This window comes from Toxotes jaculatrix, chromosome 3, assembly GCF_017976425.1.
Source record: "Toxotes jaculatrix isolate fToxJac2 chromosome 3, fToxJac2.pri, whole genome shotgun sequence".
Taxonomy (NCBI): Eukaryota; Metazoa; Chordata; class Actinopteri; family Toxotidae; genus Toxotes; species Toxotes jaculatrix.
Genome location: NC_054396.1, coordinates 22,546,339 through 22,568,340, shown reverse-complemented (window position 1 = coordinate 22,568,340; position 22,002 = coordinate 22,546,339). Strand labels below are relative to the sequence as shown.

The 22,002-nt window shown below is 44.9% G+C and overlaps 1 protein-coding gene across 2 annotated transcripts in view; it reads right to left on the bottom strand.

The window, feature by feature from the left end:
- The window catches only part of asic1b (acid-sensing (proton-gated) ion channel 1b), a 141,933-nt gene that overhangs the window by 42,687 nt on the left and 77,244 nt on the right, over nt 1-22,002 (bottom strand). Inside the window, exon 1 of one of the 2 annotated variants that reach the window (XM_041034603.1) lies at nt 376-1,047. The exons of the other annotated variant lie outside the window; for it this stretch is intronic. Within the exon in view, the coding sequence (XP_040890537.1) occupies nt 376-1,047 (672 nt within the window). Of the gene's footprint in view, nt 1-375; nt 1,048-22,002 lie in introns of those variants that run through there. 2 annotated transcript variants of the gene reach the window in all.

The window sequence follows — 22,002 nt, the reverse complement described above, 5'->3', positions numbered from 1 at the left end:
TTCAATATCAGTGATTTTCTACAAAGTCCTTCTCTTCTGTTCTCTTTTTCTCAGTATTCAGACATTACAGTTTCATGTTTGGTAATAGGTTTTACGGGATGTCGTCATTTTGTTACAATGAAACCTAACAGAAGAAATCCAGCAGCCTTCCTCTCTTCATTATTTGGGCCACATTCCAAGTTTAGATCCCCGCATAAATTATTACTGATCAAAACTATCGAGTCAACCAGACGCATATAAAATACCTCCTGAATATGTGAAGAGCCAACTTGCCCTGATGATTTCCAATTTAGAGTCTGCTGGTTCCCAGAAATATAAAAAAATTGGAATTATTCTGAAACATATTTCTGGCTATGAGGTCTCTGCGTAACATACCTCTCTGAAGTTCTCGGGGCCGCACTCTAAGCCTCTGAAGTTACACTCCAGCAGCATGTCCTCTATACGGTGTCGAGTGCGGTTGTAGAACTCATCCAGGCTGAAGCGAGAGCCTGGCGGGCGATCCGGCTCCGGCGCGAGGGGAAACCCCGGTGCCATGCCTTCTTCGAAGCCCAGCAGAGGGCCCATGAAAATCAAGTCACTGTAGCTCATCTGAGATTTCCGAACAAAGTTGTAGTTACAAATGGTGACAGCAGGAAAGGTCATGTTGTTGGCAACTTTTTCATCCAGCATGGTGATGTGATCGTATTGGAGATAATATATGACCCTGTCAGCTACCTGGAACAAGAAAGCAGACAGGGCTAGGGTGAAGACCACCGCCCACAAACCCTGACGAATCCCAAACTTCTTGTCCTCCACGAACACATGGTTGGCACCATGAAGCGAGCAATTGCTGAAGAAAGTGGGCAAATCATCCACCTCGCTTAGATTGTCTTCCTCTTCATCGTAATCATCAACCCGACTACATCCATCCGGGTAGTCCTGCGAGTCCCCGTCGCCGTAACTCTTCTTTACACGCTTGTAGTGGTCATCAAAGCCGTCTTTGCCGTATCCTCTGCTGGGTTCATCGTCGGCAGAAAAGGAGATGGTGCACATGATTCGGACCGGCATGATGGCAGGGTGAATAAGTTAATAACTTATATCTAAAAATGTGATCAAACGCCAGGAGTCCAGTCCAGAGAAAGTCCAAAATACTGCGGCAATAAAATCATTCAAGAAGAGAAGTGGAGGTAAGGTACTGACGCAAAAGTCCTGGAATTCACCAATCAAACACAATTAGAAAAGTCTATATGGGATTAATTCTGCCACAAACTAAGTTGACTCTTAAAGTCAGTTGTCAATCAAAATGTAGATCCAATCAAACACACACTGTCCCAAACAAAGTCAAAACATCATCTGAAGTAAAGAACACGAGATCAAAATCAAACCACACACTCCGCTCGCCCCCATTCACATCTACTCTGGGTTTGAACTGAGATGACTTGCCTGGCTTTGTCCTTGTGTCTCGGGGGCAGATCCATCCCTTGGAGCAATTGCGAAAGAGAGAAGAAGAAGGAGAAGAAGAGGAAGAGAAGGAGTAGGAGGGGGAATAGGAGGGGGAAGAAGGTGAAGCCATGAGGAGTATAGGAAACAGAATACTCCCGCAGGGCCCAGCTACAGGTCACAGTGCTGGGGCAGAATTTCACCATTTACAGGAAAAACAAAAAAAAACAAACACAAAACGAGGTTTGACGCAGTGAGAGAGAGAAAATGAAAGAGAACAGCAGCTAATGTACAGGAGCAAAAGCACTAAATAGGCTGTTTATTTCTGCTGATTTGGGATGACCTCACTCCTCCCCCGAAAAGAAAATGATCTGAGCACAGTTGTGTAATCAAATGCAAATAATACTTAGGTGTTACTGAAATGATTACAGATGAGCAATTGGGGAAGATTCTCTCACTGGAATATATTATGCAACCTTACATGCATTATGAGATCTGATCTTACGATGAGTTTTAAAATGACACAGAGACCAAGGAGTACAAGGAACAACACCAAGCAAGATGTGTAATTTTACGGGACTCAAAGAGAGGAAGTATTAAGTTCATGTGTGATGTCTTATCGAGAAATAAGCTGTTACAGAGCAACCACCAAGAAGGAAAATCAAGGAACTTAATCAAGACTTCCATTTGCTCATTGTTATTTCAATCCAATGGTTCATTTTACCAATAGCTCTCTTTCAAATTACAAACCCCCACATAGCTGCGAGCAGCTCTATGGAAAGCAGATTAACTGAAAGCAAATATGTACAAGTATAAGAGAGAGAGGAAAAGCATCATCTTAAATTGATCCTCTCATTATTGAATATGGAGATAAATGTAAATTCCCAGAGGTGGTGTTGGTTGTGATATGAAAAGGAAATGTAGGAGACCGATCCATCTGTATCGATCCACCTCCATTAGACTGCTGAGATTATTTTCAGAAACATGATGGTGCCAGAAAATGAAACGTTAGATGCATTTAGGGGCATGACACCACTCTTTGCAATAAAAACGTACAGCTAATGATACCACAGATACCTCTAAGAAACAGCCACATTAAACCTCTGAAACCAACAGAAAGCACATTACCCACACCAATCCACTGTGCATCACTTTGGGTTGTTGAAGCATAACAACCCACCAGCTTATTTTCATCAGGGGGAAACTATAATATCAAGTGAGAGGGTGAGAAAGGCCGCAGACTTGGTCAATATGTGTTTAGCTGCAGCTGTGAAGATTGTCCATCACAGGAAAAAAAAATTGCTGATGATAAAAGAGCAAACAGAAGAGCTGAGGATTGGCTAAATGTGGCTAAATCTTGGAGCCTGCCTAACAGCAGCGCCCGATAGCCTCTGGTTCTTGAATATGTATTAGTGATCAGAAGATAGCCTCCGGCATCAAGCCTGACCTAACAAGAAGGTCACAGAGCTCCCTCAGCTGCAGTCCTCAGGCCTTCTGAGACGTACCACTGCATGAATATTCACACACACTCCGATATCCCAGAATTTGCACAAGATGGAAAGTTGTGAAACTGCCAAGGAAATTAAACTGTACAAAGTAAGTTCACTGACAACCTGAATCAGGTGGTTAGGTTCCCAACCTCTGTGGCAAAATATCTTAAATACATTACCAGTGCAGATTCAATGATGCACACAGGGTTGCATCATCTATGTCCTATGTTACATCTATGCTCTTCTCAAAAGAGATAAATCCAAAGTCAAACATGACTCTCACTCAGTTATTCCCCATTTAACTATGTCTATTCATCTCTCGCCACTCATTGCTTTCAAATCATGTTCACGCTGCCTCAGCATGCACGTTGATGTCCACAAGGGGGCAGCAGCAGCACATCTAATCCTCCAGTCTCTCCTAAGGGCTGAAACTGCCATGACAAGGCATCAGAAGACTTGATAGGCATCATTTTGAGAGAGTGAAGGTGGCACAATGCGATGACGAAAGAACTTTTCATCTGTCTTATGTATGTTACATTATTTTATTCAAATACTGTCAAGCAGAATCATGATGTTCCTTTCTCATCATGATCATGATCTGACTTGAAAGGAGTTGCCAGTGGCGAGCACCAAATTAAACTTGATGAAACAGCTTTTCTGCTGCAAGAAAAAAAAAGCTTCAAATTACAATGAAACAGCTATTGATTTTGATTCTGACAAAAGATAGCTTTGAGCTTTAAAACCAACAGCAAATTGTCCTAAAAGCATATTTGATTTGATATTTGATATTTAGAATGAATTCAATAGCTCCACCACTTATGTGTTGCACTATTAACGGGTCACTGATTAAAATCCAGCTGGGGACCTTTGTTACGTGTTATTTCCCATCTCCTTCTCCCCTCATTTTCTATCATCTTCTGCTGCCAACTCTCTGAGAAAAAAAAAGCATTATCCTGAAAAGACTATGTACTGGTACTTTTAGCTTTCAGGGACAATCATTTGTTTGCCTCCACAGATGAACCCCGAGCTTACTGAGAAAACAGGAAATAAAAACCAATATGTCAATGTTTTGAGGGTACATTCTCCCGTCAGGTCAAAAGGTGGCAGTGTTGTGATGTGAGTGTCCATGATCACAGCTAAAGTATATACCCCTGGGGCAGGGATTTCAACAAGGCCACGCATTTCGCCATGGTCGGAGTGAGAAGAGCGCAGGGCAGATGAGAGGAGAGGTTTAACGCTCTCTTTCAAGTCCCTCTCACCAGCTCCGCTTTCAGCTACGATCGACCTGGCGTTGCCAAGGATACATCCTGGCCATCAGCAAGAGAGGATGCACAGAGCCCATTACTCAGAAAATGCATATAGTCACACATGCACACACGGTCACACACACATGGACAGACAGACACACTCACAAACAGCCAGAGACATAAAAACACACAGACAAATGACAATCTCTGTGCTGCTTTCTCTTTCATTCATACACTCACAAACACACACAGGCACATGCACACACACACACAAACACACACACGGACTGAATGGACACTTGATGCATCCAGATATAATTTATGCGTACCCTCATAAATCTGATTTGAGTCAGAATTTGAAGTGAGGAGAGAAGGAGATTCAAGATGACAAAATAAAGATATCACAAAAAAGCTGACACACCGAGGCAATGATATTACTTGCTCAAAGGCAGTGTTCAATCAATAGTCTAGAATTCATATTCTTAGGTTATTGTGGGATTCAATGGATTCGGCCTGCACAGGAAAAACAAAGAGCGAGTAAACAAGCAACGAGCCCGGTCCATTCCCAGAAGATGCTGTGGTAGAATGAGGCAGAGGCCAAAGGCAATGATGCTCCTCTCCAAACACAATATTCTGTCTTCACCTTTCAACAGGGGCCATTGCTATCTGATAAACAGAGTGTTATACGCAGGAGCTCCCCAGCTGGGAGGAAACAATATGGAAAGAACCATGACCTATTTCTTAAGTGAGTTGTTGTGGCCAAACAACACATTTCTTATTCAAAGCAGTGCAGAGGTGACACAAAACTTCATGGCTGGACCTATGATATGGCTCACAGTAAGAAAACCAGTTCTGTGATTATAAAACACAAAACTGGGTGTGACTGGAAGCAGATGACAATATAGTTGAATCATGTCTTAGGCTCTTTATGCTGGTCATCAAACATCTGGCTACAACACAGCTGTAAATGAACAGATCTTTATAGTGAGACAAAGAAAAACTGGGGGAAAAAAAATTGTCATGATTAATATTTAAGCCTTGTATCATGTTTTGGTATCTCCCGCTGACTAAAAAGCTCCAGCTTGTCTGTCTGCCTGCAGGAAAAGGTTCATAACTTAGAATTTCATATCTCTTGCAACCAGTAGGACAACTGACAAGTTCAAGAAAGATGGGCGTCAAATAACATTTTGAATTGAGTGAGTAAAAATTGAGGCAACGCCAAAGACATTTTTTCTGTAAATGGCGTGAATTTCTAAACCTTTTTTCTATTCTAATTTTTTTTTCAAATGAATCATTAATCCATGGTACTGCTGTAACACTAAAACACAGATATCCCAGGTGTGTTTATGTTGGCTCTACTGTATGTTAAATTATCATATACTAATCCCAGATAATCCCAAAGTTAGATTGCCCAGACAATCAAGAGACAATAATTAGCTCAGTATCAAGTAAAACAGAAAAGCTAGTCAAAAGTCAGTCACCTTATTTGAGATGCTGAAACTGGCATATTTTGGCATTTCGACTTGTCGAAATTGTTGCAGATTAATTTTCACAAAATTGAAGAACTGATTGATCAACTAATTGTTTCAGCTTTACTCTCTCCTTTGTCATGACACAGAATTTTTTAAATCACTTCAGTCAGTTTTACAGGAGTCAGCATCCAGTGACCACCAGAGAAACTGCTGAAGTGATCCTTCAACAACAATGGTTGTTGTCATTTAGCTAAAACAACAATTAAGATTCACTCAGTACTTGCAGGGTTCTGGCAGCTCAACTGACTAAGCTGCACATCATACAGCTGCAATGTCGAAAGTTTAAACCTGGCCCAGAGCTTCTTATTTTATCCCCACTCACCAAGTTGTTCTGCTTCAGTCCACTCTAAAAAAGGCTAAAGTACCAGAAAATAATCTTGAGAACAAAACAAAAATGACTCATTACTGCTAAGAATTACTCAGTGTCTGATCATAGTCAGTAGTAAGCATAATGTCAAACAGAATCTGGCTGGTTCATTTATAAAAGCCAACAGCCGTGTGGTGGAAAACTACTCCCTGAAGCAGCCGGTTCGTGTCACTGCGTGTTTAACAGTGCAGAGCAGATCTCGATTTCGACACACTGACACTGCCAACTAAAGCCTTCAAAGAAAGATCTCTTCCACAGCGGAGTGCTACGTTTTTCTCCAGGTTGCTGCTCACCTTTGCCCACTGCGGTGTGTCTACGTGGCACAATGCCGCAATGTGGCTGCAGATGACACACTGGAAACAGAAGGAGCTGCTCAGTGGACAGTGAATGGTCTTAAGAGGGATTTCACTGTGATGCAGACTAAAGTCAAAGACACTGATAAATATTTGTTGACATGAGAGAGAGCTACAGGAGGCGTGTGAGAATGATGCATCTCAAGTGGTGTTGATATTAATTACATTCTTGAAATTCATACATTGTAGTGATGGATTTCTAATCATCATATGCAGCTTGCAGCAGTCAGCAGTCATCAAGTGCTTTTAGTGTAAAACTATTAAAAAAAAGACAAGAATGAAATGAGATAGAGACAGAAATGCTGTTAAGGTCAGAGTAATTAGCACTGCATTTAAGCTGAAGATGGATGTGAGATGGGATTTATAGCAGATGAAGACAACTGAAATCAATAGAGATACTGTATGTCTACTTTTGAAATCAATAAACCCCATGGAAACACCAGCCTGTTCAGATCAGAGTCAGGAACATCAGAGCCTCCTCCTTTCTCTGGCTCTGGCTGACATGTTAAACGTGAACAGGGCTGGGTCAGAGGGCAATGACAGCCGCTCTTTGATTGGCTCTTTGTTCTGCAGCATTACACAGCGGCGCTGGTTCCCCTCTGAACGTGATTATCACTGAGTCCCACCTATTACCTCCGTGGTGTGGTCCCCTCTGTCTCCCGTCTCCCTTTTCAGTCTCTGTTTGATTTGCTCTGACTTTATCTCTTACGACCCCCCCCACCCTTTTGCTAAGAGGAATACTAGTGGGGCAGCAGGCTGCCTTTTAACACATGAGCCCAGAGAGACACAGTTATCAAGCTGAATGGTTTAAACATGTCACTCAGTGGCATTTTCATAAAGCCAATTCATCAGGGTAGGCCTGGAGTCACACAGCTTGGGGATCTCGACACTAATATCAGTGATTACTGAGTCTGCTTTCAGGACCTCCATCTGCATCATTTCATACACACCAATAAATGCTCAGCAAACTCCCTCAATATGCAGGCATTTATTTAGTCTAAACAGACAATAAGGCTTTTTTTTTGCAGGTTTTAACAGTTATCTTGCATACACATACAAATTATAATAAATGAACATGCTGAGGCTGTGTTTTGAAAGTCCAGGGTATCTTCTCTGTCTCATACATAATGTGTTTTTGTCTGTGTCTGGTCATTATTTCTGTCTGACACCAATGCAAATAACACAAAGGAATTACGTGACAATCATGAAATTTGCTATACTGTTCCTTTTGCCACACATCCCATATTATTCTGCACTCTTTTAAAAAGTCTTTTAAAAGTATTATATATTCTGCTAGAAACTCTGGTCTCAGTGTATAATTTTCATTTTAGTTGCTAAACTGATGTCATTAATTTTGCACTGCTCTAAAATAAGACTCAAGCTGCTAGAAACTCAGCATGGATTGCGACTTAACTTTCCTTGCATGAGCACTCTTAGTTTTCCTCAGATTTAAAGGAAGTGGTAATGACTGAAGCTCTCAAAAAAAAAAAAAAACAGCAAGGAGTTTGAATGCTTGCTATGTTTTTTCTTCAAAATTTAAATCCTGCTTTTCATGCACATAATTTCCCCCCCCCCCCATAAATCATAGAAAACTACAGGCCTAACTTTGTTGAATGCAGATTTATAGTTTTACTCCATAGTGTCTACCCTATGGAATACACTTGTGTTTAATCAGAATTGCAAAATAACACCAAAATACCCTCCTGACTAGGCCTGGGCTTTATATCAAATTAATATATTAATTCATTTGGAGGATTTATTGTGCACAAAACGGCTCCTTTGTGTCAAAAGTGACATAGATGATGGCTAGCTGCACTAGCAGTCTTGTTTCACAAGAGTCCTGTCAGAATAATTACACTATGACTCCAGGGGTTTAACTCACTCTGATTGTCTCATAGCGACTCTATGAGAGGTGCAGAGAACTGAAAAAAGACTGATGTTTTAGTAGGAGGAATGTCTCTGGTTACCTGAGGTGAAGCCAAGGGAGATGACTGATAGATTGTAGATTCTACTTAGCTACTAACCAAATAGCTATCACTGGCTAGCCAGTGCTAGTCTTCAAGAAATAATGCTCATACTTCCCAGTTGTGCTGTGGCAACATAATCCCTGTCTGAATTAAGTTTATTTTGAACGAATGAAGCACTACATATTGTAACGGACTGTGTATGGACCGTGGCTGTGAGTTGTGTTCTATTAAGTTAGGCTGCAGTGTATGGGGTGACGTTTGGGGGAGTGGCGTTGTTAGAGGCTGTGAAGCCTGTCAATCATGGCAGTTGCCATGGCGGTGAGGGGTGTGTTTACGAGAGCCGAGACGAGGGAGCCGAGAGAGAGCAAATGGGCAAATGTTATATGTTGCTGTGCTGGGCTGTTTTATTGTTTTGGCGTTGGCTACGGCCCACAGTAGCCTGTATTCCAGTTCGAGAATAAAGTTCAGGAAAACCAGTTGCTTCGTAGCTTCATTGTTCCGGGTCGCTACAATTGGTGTCAGAAGTGACCGGACTTCGCCAACTGGGCTACCACGCCGCTCGCTAGCTTGACGAGGTGCTAACTGCTGCTAAGTGTTCTGCGGGGGAGCAACATGTTGCCACAGAAACTTTTCAAGATCAAGCGGGAGGAGGTATCTGATGAGGACATGGACACCGCTCAGAGTGCGGCAGGACACAGAGAGCGGGTGAGAGAGATGGCAGTGAGGATGGCTACAGAGGCTGGCTTGGGCTCTTCTCGCCGCGCCGGAGAGGGCGATGCTAAAGGCGGGAAAACAGCAGCTGCCAGGAGCATGGACATGAGCAGACAGGTAGGGCCACACGGTGGCGCCCTCCTACCCGCAATGAAAACCCCCAGATATGATGGCCAAGCAGACTGGGAAGCTTTTCATGCACAATTTGAACTGTTAGCTCAAGCTGGCAGGTGGTCCACTGAAGAGAAAGCACTGCAGCTAGCAGTGTGCCTTACTGGGGACGCTTTGTCAAGCCTGCTGCTATTAAGCCCGGACGATAGGAGCGACTATGATGCCTTAGTCGGAGCTCTAAGGAGACGGTTTGGACTATGCTCGGCAGCCAGCCTGCTACGATCTGAGCTGTGCAGCCGCCAGCGGCGACCAGGAGAGCCACTGAGAGATCTGGCCAATGATGTTGAAGGTCTAGTTCATCGCACCTATGCTCACATGCCTCCGGCCATCCAGAGCGAGTTAGCCCGAGACCATTTCCTCCAGGCCTTGCTGCCAGCCGACCTGCGTATCCAGACACTGTTGGCTCATCCTAGGTCTCTACAACAGGCTTTGGAGCTGGCTATAGAAAGAGAAATGCTGTGTGCTGGTTCCCTGGCAGGCACACTCGGAACATCACCAAAGGTGAGAGCTGCTAATGTAACTGACTCAAAGGCAACAGAACCAGCCTGGATGGACAAATTGACACAGTTAGTGCAGGCTGCCACACTGAGAGAGGAACAGAGAGGGAGGCCACGTTCAAGGCTCTGCTGGGGATGTGGACAACCAGGCCATCTAGTCCGAGACTGCCCCCGCACACCTCAGAATCAGGGAAACGCACCGGGGACCGCATGACCGGGACAATGCGGACCCTTAAACCTGTGTCCCGACCTCTTCCAACAGTGCAACACTCCAACCAAGCAGTAGCAGAGCGACCAGCAGAGGATCTTGATGGACAGCTGGAACGGCTAGTGGTACTGGGCCGAACCTGGATTGGAGACTGCTGGTACGCGTCAGTGACTATTGGAGAAACATGCTGCTCTGCACTCGTGGACACGGGTTCCTCAGCCACCCTGATAAAACCCAGTGTGCTGAGTGCTGAGATCTTGGTTTTCCCCACCGTGGTGAAATTGCAGACCGTCACCGGAGAACGAGCTCCAATGGTGGGGGAAGCAGTAGTGACTCTGGGGTTGGGGAAGAAGTCAGTTCGCTGCCCAGTGTGGGTCGCGAGCCTGGAGGACTGTATTCTGGGACTGGATGTTCTTGAAGCATTGGACTGTGTCATTAACACCAGGAAAGGCACACTCACCTTTCCAGATGGACATGTTATCCAGATGTCCAAGCGGCCGTCCCAACCTGGCTGCTCTGTGACCCACACTGTCACAGTTAGGGCAGCTGAGACAACAAACAACACGGTCGTCCGCTGCACATCCCCCAGTGAACCACCCTTGCCACCCTCCACCCTGACCACCACTGCTTCACACACACATCCACCCTCTCTCTCACTAGCAGATGGGTGTGAGAGAGTCTTGGCCGTGAGGGAGGTTTGGCAGAAAAACTGTGATGGTCTGAGCCCTAGTGAACGGAGTCTGCTGTGGCAGCTGCTGCTCGAGTTCAAGGAGTGTTTCTCCTTGTCTGAGGAGGATGTGGGCCGGACAGACCTGATCCAGCACAACATTGATACTAGAGACGCACAGCCCATCAGGATGAGACCTCGACGCCTTCCCCTAGCCAAGCAGACTGCGGCAGACAGAGCCCTCCGAGAGATGCAGCAGGCTGGACTCATTGAGCCCTCCTCGAGCTCCTGGGCCTCTCCAGTCGTCATGGTTCCCAAAAAGGTGAAAGAGGACTGGAGGTTTTGTGTGGATTTCAGACCCCTCAACAAGGTGACCAAAAAAGACCCCTACCCCCTCCCACGCATTGACGAGGCCCTCGACACTGTGGCAGGGTCATCTTGGTTCTCCTCTCTGGACCTGCGTAGTGGGTACTGGCAGGTTCCCCTTGCTCCTGAGGCCAGACCCAAAACTGCCTTCATCACCAGCGGCGGCCTGTGGCAGTTTAAAGTCCTCCCATTTGGCCTCTGCAACGCCCCCGCCACATTTGAGAGACTGATGGACAAGGTACTTGCTAACATTCCCCGCCAAGAGTGTGTTGTGTACCTCGACGACATTCTGGTCCATGGTGATTCCTTCGAGTCAGCTCTCGGGGCACTCAGACGGGTGCTGGAGAGAGTGGTGGCAGCAGGACTAAAACTACATCCCCAGAAATGCTGTTTCCTGAGGCGGGAGGTCACCTTCTTGGGCCACAAATTGGGCGGAGGAGGGGTCGGCACCGTGCATGAGAAGGTGCAAGCTGTGAAGGATTGGCCCACCCCTAACTCTGTACAGGACCTGAAGAGTTTCCTGGGACTGGCCTCCTACTACAGGAAGTTCGTGAGGGGGTTCTCCTGCATAGCGGCGCCCCTGTTCCGTCTCCTGCAAAAAGGAGAGACATTCACATGGACAGAGGAGTGCCATGCAGCATTCACGGCCCTACAAAGAGCCCTTGGGGAGGCCCCGGTTCTGTCCCCACCTGACCTCACCCTGCCTTTCATCCTGGACACAGACGCCAGCAACGTGGGCTCAGGGGCTGTGCTGGCTCAGGTGACGCCTGGAGGAGAGAGAGTAGTGGCATACTACAGCAGGACATTCAACAAGGCAGAACGTCGCTACTGTGTCACCAGAAGAGAGCTGCTCGCTGTGGTCAGTGCCATACGACATTTCAAGTATTACCTGGGCGGCCTCCACTTCACGGTCAGGACGGATCACTCCGCTTTGCAGTGGCTCATGTCTTTCAGAGAACCAGAGGGTCAGCTGGCACGCTGGATCGAAGAGCTACAAGCCTATGACTTCACTGTGGTCCACAGGCCAGGGGCCCAGCATGGGAACGCTGATGCACTTTCTCGCCGCCCCTGCAGCGCTGACTCCTGCCAGTTCTGTGAGAAAAGAGAGATGCTGGAGAGAGAGCAACTAAACCCTGATGTGAGATGTGCAGCTGTGAGGGAAGAGGGGCCGACCACCGACCAGAGACTGACAGCTGTGAATAGAGCAGAGTGGGCACACAAACAGGGGGATGATGTGGACATCAGACCTGTACTCTCTTGGTTGGCGGCACAGCGTCAACCTCCATGGGAAGATGTTGCCATGTTTTCACGAGCCACAAAGGGACTTTGGTCGATGTTTGGAGCTCTGCGCCTGTGTGATGGAGTGCTACAGAGGGGCTGGAAGGAGCCAGCTACAGGAGAGACACGGTGGCAGGTGGTGGTGCCAAAGGCCCTGCGGGAGGCGGTGCTCCAGGCAGTGCACGGTGCACCTGGTTCTGGCCACTTTGGAGTAGCTAAAACTCTCCGCCGGCTCCGACAGGGGTTCTATTGGGGCCAGCATCGACGAGACGTGGAAGACTATTGCCGGCGCTGCGACAGTTGCACTGCACGGAAGGGCCCCACAGAGAGATCTCATGCTCAGCTCCAGCAGTTTCCAACAGGGTGCCCCATGGAAAGGGTGGGAATTGATGTTCTCGGGCCGTTTCCCCGTACAGATAGGGGAAACCGCTACATTCTCACTGCTATGGACTACTTCACCAAGTGGCCAGAGGCATACAGTCTGCCAGACCAGGAGGCTGAGACCATCGTGGACGCGCTGGTAGAGGGGATGTTCAGCAGATTTGGGGTGCCAGAGGTCATCCACACTGATCAGGGGAGGAACTTTGAGTCCCGTGTGTTTGCAGTTATGTGTGAAAAACTTGGCTCCCACAAGACCCGAACCACACCCCTCCACCCTCAGAGCGACGGTCTCGTGGAGAGGTTTAACCGCACACTTGCACAGCAGTTAGCCATCGTGACAGCTAAACACCAACGCGACTGGGATACACACGTCCCCCTGGTGTTAATGGCATATCGCACTGCGGCCCAGGACTCCACTGCCTGCTCCCCTTCCCTCCTCATGTTGGGCAAAGAGATCCGGACTCCAGCAGAGATGATGGTAGGAAAACCACCTGACACCCCTGTGGTTCCCCCGGGACCGGAGTATGCTAGGAAGCTACAGGACCGCCTTGAATCCGCCCATGAGTTCGCCAGAGGTCAGCTTCTGAGCGCAGGAGCGAGACAGAAGAGGAACTATGACGTGCGTGCCAGAGGACGCCATTTTGAGGTTGGAGAATCAGTGTGGGTATATAACCCCCAAAGGAAGAAGGGCAGATGCCCTAAGCTGGACAGTGTGTGGGTGGGGCCCTGCAGGGTCCTAGAGAGACTGGGTGAGGTCGTGTACAGGGTCCAATTGCCACCAAGGGGGCGGAAAGTTGCTCTACATCGGGACAGGCTGGCTCCCTACCGGGGCACAGCTGCTCCACTGGGACCGAGGAATAAGACTCCAGACCCCCCAGACACAGCCCAGAGCCCCCAACAAGCCCCCTCTGGGGACCCGGATGTGCCATCCGGGCCCTCACGACCTTTCCCAGGCCCTCCTTCTCCTAACCTGGGTCGGACACGGCCACGGAGAAATCACAGACCCCCTGCCCATCTGAGAGACTTTGTTTGCCCCCTCGGGGGCGAGGGACTTTGAAAAGGGGGGGTAGTGTAACGGACTGTGTATGGACCGTGGCTGTGAGTTGTGTTCTATTAAGTTAGGCTGCAGTGTATGGGGTGACGTTTGGGGGAGTGGCGTTGTTAGAGGCTGTGAAGCCTGTCAATCATGGCAGTTGCCATGGCGGTGAGGGGTGTGTTTACGAGAGCCGAGACGAGGGAGCCGAGAGAGAGCAAATGGGCAAATGTTATATGTTGCTGTGCTGGGCTGTTTTATTGTTTTGGCGTTGGCTACGGCCCACAGTAGCCTGTATTCCAGTTCGAGAATAAAGTTCAGGAAAACCAGTTGCTTCGTAGCTTCATTGTTCCGGGTCGCTACAATATATTTACAGCAACAGAGTGGACAGTCAGTGCACTAAGTGCACGACTTTCACATCAGAAACTGAAGCCATGTCTGGGGTTAGATTTAGGTAACAAAAGTTCGTTGGTTAAGATTAAGGACTCTTAAAAGACTATATAGTTGTATATAAACGTAATTTCTTGGTGACAGAGCTGACTGCTGACTCTACTGATTACAGCGGACCACCCATAAATTCAGCTGTTAAAATGATCATGCCATGATGAGTCAGACCTTGGCAGACGGCAACTACATATCAGCACTCAGCCTAATCAGTTATGAGCTAGAACGCACATCGCTGCTTAACCCGAGGCCAGAGGGCTAACGAGGCAGGACACTAGCCCTGCAGGACACATCAGAGCAGAGTTGTATACACACATGTCAAAGCATGGCTGGAGGCCAGTATGTGCATGGTGTAAAACCACAGTCAGTAACAATGTGACTTTTTTTTTTCTGTCCCTTTGTCCTTCAGTCACTCATACAGACACACACTCAAACACAAGCCCACACGTTGACAACCACTCAATCACTGCCACAAAATGTGCAGGAACCTTGCAGGTGCCAAACAAACATTTTCTCTTGTCCCACCGCCATTTCTCGACAGATGATGGACAGTCATCTAAGCCAGATTCGCCGGTCTCATCACGGCAAATCACATACAAATGTCTGAGCAAAAGCACCTGGTGCATCTTTGTTCCTGCTTCAGTATTCACCAGTGCTTCTTCCGAGGAACCCTCAAGAGAGCAGGGGGAAGGGAAGGGAAGGGAAGGGAAAGGAGAACAGTAAAGAAAGAGAGGGGGTGGAAAGGGGGAGAAGCACAGAAGGGGTGGTAAAAAGCACTAGAGGGAGCAAAAAGGGTGGTGGAGAGGGAGGGTAGGAGCCAGATGCCTGAGCTCGGGTCTATTTGTCATGTCAGATAATATGACAAGCGCTCCAAGGGGGAGTTTATAACTAGATTATTGAGAGTACCTCGATTTATTTGCAGGACTAAGAGAGCCAACACTCTCGGGAGCCCGACGCACTCATCACTTTCGAAAATAAGATTAGATTTTACTCATTTGCTAACCAGATTATTTTGTATCTTCAAGTAAAACTACAAATTTGTCAAAGATGTGGATAGTTCGGCTAATTGGGGAAGCATCAGCCACGGTTGTTGATCTCCCCAATTTCACTGAGTGGGCTGCTTAACAACCTAAGCCCTGAAGGCTTTTATAATGCATGCTCTCAGTCCCCTAGACATCCATCCATCCATCCATCTATTGACGTGATTGCTAATCAGTCTGCTACATTTTACACACTTACTGCTGGCATTATAGCATTTACTATGGTTAACACATGCTGCCAGGTCTAAAATTCCCATCCATGGCAAATCAATTTCTATCCCACAGTGGAGAAGAGTTTGAGGTGGGTGGAAGGTTTAAGTCACACATCAGTCAGCAAAACCTCTGTGTCCAATAAGTTCATAATGAGCCTGTCCCCGTGTGAATGTTTCGTCCGAAATATAACCACAGGGTCTGACTCGGACACAAAACAGTAAAAAAGAAATGTGGTTGCAAAATGACAAGGGAGAGATTTTTGTTCTATTTACATTCCCCATTCAGTATGAACTTCAAAAGGAAATGACAAGCAATCCAAGTCAACTGACCACGAAAAGAGTCAAGAAAAGAAGAAAACATAGGAAAAAGTGTTCTGCTTTGAATTCCAAATCACAATAAAAGGAGTCGCAGCAAAAGTTTGTTCTCACCGTGACTGTTTTGTTGTCAAAGTATATTGTTAATAGAAAAATAATGAGGTTGTCATGTCCACATATCCTACACTATCCAAAATGAAACTGAAGCCATATTCAAAGTTTGTTTTTGCTACTGTGTCATATTCAAACTGTGATAAAACTTTTACTTTATTAAGGAAAGAGGATATCCTGAGAATTTATGTGATGTTTAACACTTTACATTTACCTCCTCAGCCTTTAATGAGTTGTAGATGGTAAAAAGATTAGAGAGCCATCAACTAGTGAAGATTAGGATCTGGACAGGCCCTGACAGGGGCTCACTATATGAGATTTACCATTTCCTCATCCCAAATAAGGGCCTAGCTGCTGATGAGAAGGGGGCAAAATCAATACGCCCTCCTCGTTCCCATGCTCAGATGGAGCATGAGGCACTAAAAGAGGGTCAATGATTTAGCGCATCTCTCGCTGAAGGAAATTAATAAACATGAGAGTGCAGGGTTGTGCAGTGGCATGCATGCCGTTCACATCAGAGAGGTGAGAATGATGGGGAAAGTTAATTCAGCCTGCTAAGATAGCTAACACCAAGAGATGGAAGGTCACTTCTATTTCGTTCTGGCAGAGTACATGCTTCTGCCACTCTTTTAGTTTTGTTCTCTTGCCATTTCACTCTGTGCATTTCCTGGGGGAAGAAGTTGTAAATATAATTATTAATTTGAATAAAGCCATTTCTTTTTTTTTTGCCTCTTTTTTCCCCATCAAGTGTTGGGCTATAATTCAAATTTATCCAAACATGCAACTTCCCCTTTCATATTCGTAGATCTGTTAATTTGCTGCCTCTTCTTGAGGCACACGTACAGAAAAAAAAATTATATGTTGGGGTTTACATGGGAAAGAGGGAATACAATCAAATCTCTGTATTAGAAATAGCAGTACTTGCAAAGTAAACCCACGGAGTCTACATCAACAAGAGGCAGTCATTAAACTATGTCCCGAGGAGGTGCAGTGACAACATCAAGTAGTTTGGTATTATACCACCATGCCCAATTTACAAGCCAGATGATATTTGCATCAGAGGCAGAGAAACTCCTCAGTGAAAACACAGCTTAGAGAAGCAAAGCATCCTCTGTTATCTGACTGATAAGGACAGCGCTACTCGCATCTTCGTTATTTTTTATTTTTTTTGCTAGTTTTCCTTCCGCCTCTAGAGTAATCTCCTTATACAGTATGTTTTTCTTCCACTGAATAATGGATCTGGAGAGCCTAAAATTGGTCATATGCCTATGCTTTATTTCTCCGATTTCACTGATTCAGGGCTTACGTAGCTTTGCATTTACCCTTCCAAGGTTTGCTTTAATAAAACTATTCTTCAGTACTTTTCTACACTATGTTACTTATGTAAGGGAATGAACTGATTGCACTCTTCCTTTTCAAGTAACTTTAAGACACTTCACTAAACTGAATGAAATCCTGCCTCCAAGGGATGGCTTCAGTCCCTTTGTTAAACGCCGCAAGCAGCTACCTGGCTGGATGATTTAAATTCAAAGAGAAATAAGGCCGTACTGTACAGAGAGTCTCGGTTCATTAGGGCTCTGTGCTGAGAAAGCTGGATGTAGAGAGAAGCTTGCTGCAGCTGGCTGAAATATAAAGTCACCCAAATGAAAAACCAAAGCATGTTTTCCATCAGGCAGCGTAAAGATGGTGCTAACCAGGAATTTTCAAGTGAGTGACTCTGGGAAGCTACTTTGATGTAGCTGACAAGGAGCCAGTAATGAGGAGGTTGACTTTCCTTTCACTGGAGCTCCCACCCTCCCCACACCTCTGTGGATCAAATGATTGCAAGTCAGTATGCTGATAATGCGTGCCTGTCCATTTGTTGATACTGCTCGTCTGCTCGTCTCCCCTACCAAACACCAACTGCCACTGTTTGAACTGGGAAGTCAGATTAGCCTCCCGCTCAGGGCTGAATCCCTTCACCAGCTGGGAGAATCTGGGCAATGAAAGCAAATAAGACATCATCTACACTAACACATAAAATCCACCAAAGCACTGTACTTGACCCAGCTCCTGAGCCAGGCACTTAACCCTGTGCTGCTCCAGCTGAGCTGCTGAATTCCTATCATGTGTGACTGTATGATGTGTGAACTGAAAAAGCAATAAGGATGATTTTCATTATCAGTTAATCTGCTGATTGTTTTCTCAATCTATGAATTTGGTTCAGTTGGTCTATAAATGTCATAATACATGGAAAAATATTCATTACATTTTTCTCACAAGCAATTGTGGTGTCTTCCTATTGGTTGATTAGCGTGGTCAACAGTCCCAAAACCCAAAGATATCAAATTAACAATGATGTAAAATTCTCATAACTGAGAAGCTGGAACCAGGGCATGTCTGACATTTTTATTTACAAGAGACTTAAATGACTGACTAATTATTAAAATAATTCAAAATTTTTCCAATAAATGGAAACCAGCAGAAATCTAGATAAAATGGAACTTCTGATCTCATGAACATGTAGTACAAAATCAGACCCAAGTTCAGATTGTAGACTGCATTTCATGCTCAAAACATGATTTATCAGCTCTGCAATGACAGAATCTAACTCTTGCATCTTCCACCATTTTTGCCGGCATGGCAGTTTGACTGAGTCAGCCTTAGCAACAAAGACAATGAGACACAGCACTGCGAAAAAAAAAAAAAAAAAGGGGGTGAAAACAGCACACTTGATTTTAGATGAGATGCCTGAATTCAAAACTTGAAAGAATGTGCACTGTAACTGAAATATGTGTTGAAACGAGTGGGAGAAAGGCTAAAAAAACAGATTGTGATGTTTCTGTTACAGCTGCTCTCTGCTTATTTTTACCAGCTGTGACAGAGTGTGGCTGGTATTGTTTTCACCTTGCGAGTCTCTGCGTGTGTGAGTGTGTGTGTATGTCATCATGGCAAAATGTGGTCCCGCAGACACCTACTGTTGCAGTAAACTACCACAGAGGTGGTTTTGAGTACTTTGGCAGGTGTTTATATGTCTGTCTGTGGACTGATTTTGTCACTGCGATAGCATCGCAACTGCGCAAGATACAGTCACGAATATTTACAGGCGTGCAGCTGAGTGTCCACAGAATGACAGACAGACACCTGCCAAAGCACTCAAAACCACCTCTGTGGTAGTTTACTGCTTCTGTCACATGGACCACATAATGACACACGCACATACACAGACTCACAAGGTGGTTATTACCAAGCTGTCTTGGGTGGTAATAAACACAGATAACATGAGCAGTAATTCAGAATCGAGCATGAAAGTCTACGGTGTGAATACTGCCTTAGTAATGAACTGCAACTAAATGTTGTAAGGACTGTTCAACAACAGCTGGTTACAAAATTTCACAGTTGAAAAAGACAATTTACCACTAATGAGAGCAAACTGCTCTATTATTCTTAGATGAAAAGGGCATGAAAGCCTTTGGTCTTTGCTGGTTAACAGTGGTTTTGACAGAGATAAAATAAAACAACAGACACCTCAAAAGCAAAACTTCTTTCTGCCTGCCTAAAAAAACAGCGCCGTGAGAGGAAGTGAAAGCCTGTGATTAAACAGGAACAAAGTAATTGATATTCCTCACAGGACCCCGGGGCTCTGCCAAAAGAGAGATGGGGGAAGACGGAGAAGAGGGGGAAAACGGAAATGTATTACTCAACGTCAGTAATGACCATAAACATATAAATCACAGGGAACTGAGGCTTTTACTGGGAAAATGAATCAGGCACTCCTATGAGGGGGAAGGTTGAAGGGAGCGCATGAGGGATGAAGGCAGGGATAGAGAAGCGGAAGAAGTGAGGAAATGAGGGGAAACTCGCAGGCTTAAACAACACTGCACTGCAGGGTGTCTACTGGTGTTATATCACCACTCACAATTACTGACATGTCTCAGCAGAGGATTTCTTTTGATAACCACTGCTTGATGCATGATATATTAAACCCTAAGTTTAACCCCTAATTTTGCTATAATACAAACAAATAAGCATCTTTTCGTTGCCTATATTAATGTCACTGCAGGTTACATCCAAACAGATCCAATAGTAGTCAAACCATTTAAGTCTACTGAAGCTAACCTTGTATGTCATTATTAAATAGGAAAGACCAGCTGGGACAGTTCACCCCCACTGATGTCAATGGAGTCAATCAGATGACCAGCAGCAGATCAATCATGATTAGCTGGCTTAAAAAAGATCGATGGAGTTAATGACCATTGTGACTTTGGCTCAATCTACATGAGAAAACAAGGACGTTTAGACGCAAGGCATCACCGGTACACTGCTCGTCACGGTGTCCCCTCAGGGTTTCATCGAACGCTTCTTGAATGTTGTTGCATAGTGTAACAGCAACTAATGATTATTTTCATTATTAATTCAACTGCTGAATATTTTCTCAAATAACTGATTCATCGTTTTGTGTATAAAATGTCAGGTAATAGTAAAAACTTGCATCCACAGTCAACTTTGGGTTTGGGAAATGTGTGATGGGGATTTTTAGGGACCAAATGATTAATCATGAAAATTCTCAGCAGATCAATTGATCATGACAAGAGTCATGTTTAAATTGCTCGTTTTGTCTCGAAAACCCAACATTTCATTTACTACCAAAGAAAACAAAAGAAGGCAGCAAATCCTCATATTTTACAAAAATGAAAAATGATTAAAAGAATTCATTGATTAGGAAAATTGTTTACAGTTTGTCTATTTTTTTTGCTCCTTAATCCTTATTCTCACCAGAGTGGCTATCATACAGGCAACATCATGACATCATGACGTCATGATGTCATGAATGAGGAAGATTATTGCTCGAACAATAAGCTGGTTGGGTCAAGTTGCCATCTTCAGGTTTGTTCTGTTTTGTTATTGCTGCTGAAATCTGAGCCCATGTAAGCGTTTTTGGTTTATGACATTAGTAGCTTATTTAGCAGTGGTTCATTTTGTCAACAAGAGCTGCACATACAAAATATATCCACCTGTTTGACACGCTTGTAATCAATTTAAATTCTCAGGAGGGTACGAACAGCTGCATAGGTACAGTAGATGGCAACAGCATAAGACAAATTGGAAATTAACCATGAGCGTATCTGTGGGAGTGTAGTCAAACAGTGCTGGCAGCCTCGTAGCTTACTGACACTGCCAAGCACCCAGCACTAACTGAACAGTGATGCCAACTCATGATATGTATGTTACTACAAGCAGCAAATATGTAGCTTCGTGAAGTGACACAGTGATCTCTGGCTTCTCAGTGGAGACTAAACCCTCAGGGAAGAACTGCCATGGACAAAAAATGCCAACAGCAGGACTGAAAAAAAAAAACAAAAAAAACCCCAAAATCGTCTGAGGCTGACAGCTGATGTGACAAGTGGCCGACAAACAGATTTTGTGGAAGCAGCAAGTTTTTGCAGCAGAGCTAGAGAGAGACAGTTTGCAAATAAACACAGCAAAACAGTGAGAAGCTTAAACAGGCTGGCAAATTGCGCAAAGTGCATCACTGTGTTACACGACAGGTGTGAATGTAGCACTGCATATAGCAAGCTGAGTGCTAAACTAGCTCCCAAGCTCTTCTGAGTTATCTACAGACATACACAGAAACAGTTTTAAGAAAAAGATTATACATTCTTGACCTTGATTTTAATCTTGACTGAATGCTTACTACTTGTTTTTGTCTCTGACACTCCCCTAATTCAACTGCCTCGGCTTTATCTCAAAAAACTTCTCCTGTTAAGTCTCATACCTCTGCCAGAGGCTTGTATTACTAATGTACCACAAAAGAAATAGATTTCAGATAGACTATCTCCATTTGTTCTTTGTTTTTGTTTTTTTTTGTTTTTTTGTATGTGCCAGATTCTACTAAGTATCACTGCAACATTTTCTAAAAATTAGCTCACTGCTTTGGTTTTGCTCTCAAAGGAGTCGAGTCGACTGATTCTGCTTTTATAAACAAAACTCATTTCCTTGCCATTGCGTAGAGGGCAAGCTGAAGTAAAACACTGTAGACATGATAGTAAAAAATATGACCGTTTTTCACAACACTGACACCATAATTTTATGTGGCCTTGATATATTGGATTTGACAGCAAATCAGGATTGAGCTGTAAGTATATTTTTTCCACCAGGCCTTCGACAATTTCAGCCAGAGTGCAGCTCTTCCTTGAGGAAATCTTTTGAAGAA